At 38.7% G+C, this 6,491-nt stretch overlaps 1 protein-coding gene across 1 annotated transcript in view; it reads right to left on the bottom strand.

Annotated features, from left to right (window-relative positions):
* LOC101855750 (PHD finger protein rhinoceros) overlaps positions 1–5,178 on the bottom strand; it is a gene marked incomplete in the record, with an annotated part of 20,427 nt that extends 15,249 nt beyond the window's left edge. The window contains 4 exon segments of the mRNA XM_013088074.2: positions 486–580; positions 1,009–1,089; positions 1,500–1,637; positions 5,109–5,178. Of these exon segments, the coding sequence (XP_012943528.1) occupies positions 486–580; positions 1,009–1,089; positions 1,500–1,554 (231 nt within the window).
* Between the last annotated feature and the right edge of the window lie 1,313 nt (positions 5,179–6,491).

A 6,491-nucleotide genomic window follows, 5' to 3' on the forward strand; every position in this document is an offset into this window, starting at 1 on the left:
CGACGGACAGTTTATTGATCTCAACTTTTCACTCTTGGTTGATCAGCTGTGCCCGCCTGCGTTTTTGTTTAGCAAATTATGATCTGAAATGCGGGATCTTAGCCGAATGTCGACCATCAGAGCGGGATCTTAGGGGAGACTTTTGTATAGTAAAAATTATGTTTTCCTAAAACAGCGGGATCGTAAGCGGTGGGATCTTAGGCGGAGACTACTGTATTAGAATCTTTACTTAATAAATCTGCTTCTAAATGAATAAGACAAAAAGAGATTAGTTTACTTTTAGTAACAATTTTACAACAGCATTTGCAACACAATTAGGTCATGATACAAGTACCAATAGAGGTGTCACTGGTGAAAAACAAAACAGTGTAAGAAGAGATGAAAGACGATAGGTGTTAGAAAGGAAAGAAGAAACAAACCACACCAAAGCACCCACAAACAAGAGATGAAAAGCGAAGCGTGCAGGGCAAACAGCAGACACTCACCTCAGCAGGCTTGTTGTGACTTGGGGTTCCCGCATTCTGTTTGCTGACAAAGGCCGGGTTTTTCTTGTTCTTGCCTTGCTTGGACATTTTAGAACCTGAGGGACAGCAGATGTCAATCATTGCTTGGATCACCCCTTGTTTCTTAAAACACTTCAGTACAAGTATAACAGCCTACCTTTGAGTTATATTTTGATCTCTAGTTGTCAGGAAAGACATTGAAACAATAGATGATTAGATGCTAAATAATTTCCCTATTCATGTTCAAGATGACGACAACAAACGAGGTACCAAGAAAAGAACAAAGACATTTCTCTGAAAGTTAAAAAAATACGAACAAAATCTGCTTCTTTTGTTGGTTCAGTTCTCTAAGTTCTGCTTGAAGGGTTAAAAAAACAAATATTAAATGAAAAGTCAAAAGTTAGAAAAAGATTCTTAAAAAAAGACCCCCCCCCCCCCCCCCCCCATACACACACACAACACAACAAGCTGAAAATGGCCTTATTAGTTTAGCAACATGACTTACTAGAGTAGGCTTTCCCCTTGCGGGGCATGGGATCCTCCTCTTCATCGCTGCTTTCCTTGTCTCTGCAAGACGGGCCGGGTTCTGGAAGGGCGGACATTCACGTATGTATCATATATAGTTATATTACGTTTCTAGTTGGGTTTTTTTATGTTAACTTACTACAAACAGAAATTAAGATTGCAAAAATAATAAACCCACTCTTGTGATTTAGTAAGACAATCATCCAAATCAGAAAAAAATTTAGTTGAACAAGCAAAGGTTGCTGTTAGGCAGGTGTTCCTCTAAGCTGGCTTGCAGTTTAGTGATTACCAATGTACTAGAAAACAGAGAACACATATTTTCCAACAAAAACATTAAGACCCTCAAAAACATTGGAACACATTTTGTACTGGTTTGCAGACACGTATATTCTGAGGCTGAATAAAAGCGTTAAAAGCTTGATTAAGTAAGAAGCCAATCTTCAGTTCCCATCGGCACAGACTAGCTCTCACCTGGGCTGTCCTCGCGACCGCCAACGACCCTCTTGCTGCTCTTGCTCAGCGGCATGCTGGTCCAGCTATCAGTGTGGGCCACCTGCAGTCCTGAGCTATCCAGGGTTCAAATCTGCCTGAAGTCTCTGACCACAGACACTGTGAGTTGAACACATGAAAGAAACAAAATGTGAATACAGTTTACAATTTATACTGCTAATTATACTTTCATGATTCAATTCTGAGATATTCACATAATTCATTATATATTACGGAATGAAAGATCTCCTAAAAGCAAATTCCTCTGGCATGTCATACTCTTACTACACAATCCAATTTAACACTAACACCCTGAATATTTCACTTTCACAACTTCAAGTTGCATGAAAAACTAAGCTGCTTTTCCCACAAACATTTGGCAAGACTGGGATAAAATATTAGGAATTATCAATTACTGCTTCACAATTCTATGTTAATCATCTCTGACCTAGCCGTTTCAAGAGTCCGGAAAACTCAGCTAGCTTTTATGACGCTCTCTTTTGTACGTACGTATAATTTATGCCACCTCTATATTATTACACCCGACACCCTCAAGTCCAGAGGCAATGATCAGTCAAACCTGCTCTGACAACCACCTGTTGAAGTCAAGAGCGACCAAACAACAAACAATATAAAGACACGACCTATCATCCCTAGGCCTAACCCTGACCCAACCTCTTACCCTCTATTCTACTCTGTTTCATAGTGGTCGCTCGTTACAGAATTCTGCCCCAATCACCTGTACAATCAATCACTTACTACTTGGCCCCCTTGCGTGACCATCTATTATAATTAAAGATACCACTGTCCACTATTCTCCTTGACATTGCACCATTGACTTTCACACGTTCTTACTGAAATTACATAATTTCTGGGTTATGGGGCGACGTGTTACTTATAAATTATATGAAAGTGGCTATTCTCACCCGCCCGGAAGTTCTCGCAAGATCAACTCCTCCCCTCTTCTCTCTCTCTCTGTCTCTTTCTGAATACTGTCTATCGGTGTGGACGATCAAATTGACCAAAACAAAGTTAAAAAATGATGTTAAAACTAACTTAAAACACAAAAGTAAATTAATTTGGTTGTCTACAAAGATGCTACTCAGCTACAGCTATTTAATTAACTTTTCGAATCGAGCCGAACTACGTGGGTCGCCATTTTGTTTTGCCCGGAAATTCTCACGCTACTCCTCTCTCTCTTTCTCCACTGCCCACAGACAAAATTGTACGCTTTTAGTAGGCTACAGTTGTAATGGAACATTTGTTCACGGCACAGAATTCTACAATTTTTCTGTTATCACAGTGTAGAATTCTGTGGTTTAGGGTGAACGCAAAATTTGGTGAACGCGCACCGGGTGAGAATAGCCACATGACTCGCCTGCACTATTCTCACTCCGGGTGAGAATAGAGGTGGCCAAATTATATATTTATTTTCAATACTGATAATTTATTTGGTCATCAAAAAAAAGGCACACATTTAATTTTAAAATAACATAAAAATATAATCCAGAAATTTTTAAATTTCAGTAGATAAGAATGTGTTCAAGACAATGTCAATCGCGCAATGTCGAGGAGAATAGTGGTTGTCTTCTAGCAGGTCCTCAGGACAGGGACCATCCTGAGCATGAGATGGTGGTAAAAGTTTTAAAAATCCAGTTTAGCCCCCAAAAACAGTCGTGCATCTCTTGTCCAAAAGTGAAAGTAAAGTAATACAGTGCAACCTCTCTATACTAGATTCTTCCTTCGTCGATATAACGACATCCTCTGTATGGCGACATGGTGCCAATGTCCCGATTTTTTTCCTTTTATATATAGTAATTTTTGGTTGCCTCTCTATAACAACAGTTTTTTCTGGCCCCAAAAATGTCGCTATCCGTTATAAGCAGCACTGTAGCCTAGTCTAAACTCAAGAAAAATTAGGTCTAGATTTAGGGGCAATCTCCTAGATGTACATGTTTAATTTTAGGAAGTGGATATTTATACGGCAGGCCGTTGAAAAATCGGAAATGATAATTCAACGGCACATAAATTCAGCCAATCAGAACATCCGGACTATTTATAATTAGGCCTAAGCCTATAATCTCTTTTCCATAATAAGTAACGAATTATCATAGATACAATTTAAGATACCTGTATGTTTAGTATCATTTTGTGCATTATGGACAATGATGAAATGTTTTGTGTGATTGTAACGAGAGTGAGAGATGCACAATTTATTTTGTGCTAGCCAAATGGAGAGAAGACTGATCATGGTTTTTTTTCCAACAGTAGGGTGCCCATTTCCGGATGGGATCGGGTCGGGTCGGTATGATCACCCGACTCGTCGCCTGGAAAACAAACACAAATCTTGCATTGAGGCACTTCAGGCAGAGCCTATGCCGTCGAAATATCAATTCCGATCTTTAGACTCAAGACGGCATACCGTATAGGCATCACTTCCGATGTTCAGACAGCATGCCGTGGAAATATCAACTATGATTTTCAGACGGCATGCCTTCGAAATATCGCTACCCCAGTCCCTTAATTTTATTAGTGTTTGCTGGATTTGGGTAACAGGTGGGTTGGGTCTGAAGTAGGCCTAGCTTTTGTAGAGTAGAATTAGTGTAGTAGACTAGATCTAGCAGTCAGAAGGGATAGTTAGTAACTGAGTAAGTAATAGACAGATAATTAGAGAACGTCAGATGTACGCCATTGGCCGATATTTATAGATCTAGTAAAAGCCATCTTGTTTGAAAGACCTATTCTTTGAGGCTAGGAGCATTATCATATAAATACATTTTGACAAACTTTTTAGAGCTGCTAAAAATTTTTAAAAGCTTTCATTTTTTTCAGATGAAACAGTGAGACAGTAGACTCTAGGTCTGGAAAGTCTTTTGTCAGAATGAAGAGCAACACTATTTTATGACACAAACAAGATGGCTGTTGTTACTATAAAATAATAAATATTGGCCAAAATGCCGTACATTCGACGTTCTCTAATTCTAATTATCCGCTTGTAACTTATTGTAGATCTATTATAGTTATAGATTTAGAATCTAAGTAGAGAAGAGGATCAGTAATCCTTTTTAGGCCTTAGGCTACCCAAGATCTTATCCAACCCCTATGCCAAACCACAACCCAGCCCCGGAACAGGGACACGACACTACCAACAGCACGGCAGGGCAATTCAAAAGCCCCACCAATATTCAATATTGGTGGATAATAAACAATTCTGTTCAAATTCAAATTCAAGGCCCTGGAGATTAAATTAGCAACCAGCTAACCATGAATCAACAATACACACAGTTCCCTTAAAAGCTGTCTACGGTAACGCACATTACCATGCGAATGGTATGCACCATCAGAATGGTAAATCCATAAAAGACTGTTAGCAACGGGGAAAAAGTAGATTCGATCTAAGACTGGCAACTGGTACTGGCGTCCATGCCTTGTTGATTGCCATGTAAACAAAACACTGTCTGGCATGTTACGAGGCAATTTCCATCAGCTCATTGGGGTAGATAATCATGTTTATTCTACCGTATGGAAGGCTTTACAATTAATCAGTTTGAATCACAGACAACAAACGAACAAATCACCCAAGGTCATTACATTTGAACATTTTTAAGTGCAGTCTAAGCAATGTTTGGCGCCATCATGGCGAATTTCAGGCAAAGTCACGTGACACAGGGGAGATAATAATGCCTCATATGAGCCATGCAAATATGTCGTTTCGTATTTACCACAGACCAGCATTGATTGTTTTAATTCCTTTAAACTCATTTTCACATCAGTGTAATTATTAAGTGTAACTGAAACAAATCATATAAAGGTTAAAATTATGTCAAAACGGGAACACTATCGTTCAACATAATATTCTGTTCGGCGTTCCAAAGAAACCTCACATAAGTATAAGGGAACTAATACACGGGAGGGTAAGCATATTTCCGAGGTTATCCCCCTTGTAGCAAATAAATGCATACATTTAATGTTTGGCTAGGCCAATAAATTTTAATTCCCTGACTTCGGCAACTTGGCTTACGACATAGAATCTACTGTACTTCCACTTTCTGTGGGACTATGTATTCAGACCATCTGTTTAAAACATCCTCTTATTCCTTTAATTAAAATGATCTCCTTTTGATCTTCGACCAGCCTCTTCTCATGAGAGAAAAATTTATTACGACTAAGTTTAAAAAATCAGTGTGCAGTTGTGATTTACATCTCTGACAAAGGAATGATTTTAAAAAGTAAATTTACCAACAACAACCCCCTACCCCCTTTTAAAAAAAACCCAAATTCTTCCATAAGAGAAAGAAAAAGAACGTTGCAAATGAAGAAAAATCTTGCAAAAGAGAATTCTCAATGCCAGCTTAACTTCAACACGTACACTACACCTCTAATCTCACTGAGAGACGGAGAAACATGATGATCTAAGAAAGTCACGAAGGTGGATAAATTTAACAACAATGGTCGACGTGAGGCCTATATTTCCGCCAAATGGCATACTCAAAAATTAACAAACACACGACACAAAAATATGTCTCCGCAAACTACGAAAACGTTGGTCTACAAGTCTACATCGAGCAAGTTCGTCTTAAGAACAAGAAACCAAAGATCCGGCAGGTAAAAAAAAAAGGGGGGGGGGGGATTCCCCTTTTCTTTAGGCTCGTTGTATAATATTCTGTCATGTTTCATGGTGTGGTAAAGTATTGATTACTTTACAAGGAGGCATTGCATGTACAGTTAAAATGAGAAGGGGGAAAATAACTTTTGGTTTCCAGTCCGGCAACAGCTGATATTGTATGACAGACAAGAGACACGAATAATATATATATAACTTTTTGCTTTACAGGCTATGATTAAGCTCGATGGGGAAAAATATAACAAAAGAACGAAATGACAATGGGGACCACCGTCTGTCTATATACACATAATTAACATAACACATGTGGGGCATTCATGGGAAAATTATTTTTTGTTCTTCGTTTGTTT

The sequence above is a fragment of the Aplysia californica genome, unplaced genomic scaffold (assembly GCF_000002075.1).
Source record: "Aplysia californica isolate F4 #8 unplaced genomic scaffold, AplCal3.0 scaffold00681, whole genome shotgun sequence".
NCBI classification, from domain to species: Eukaryota; Metazoa; Mollusca; class Gastropoda; order Aplysiida; family Aplysiidae; genus Aplysia; species Aplysia californica.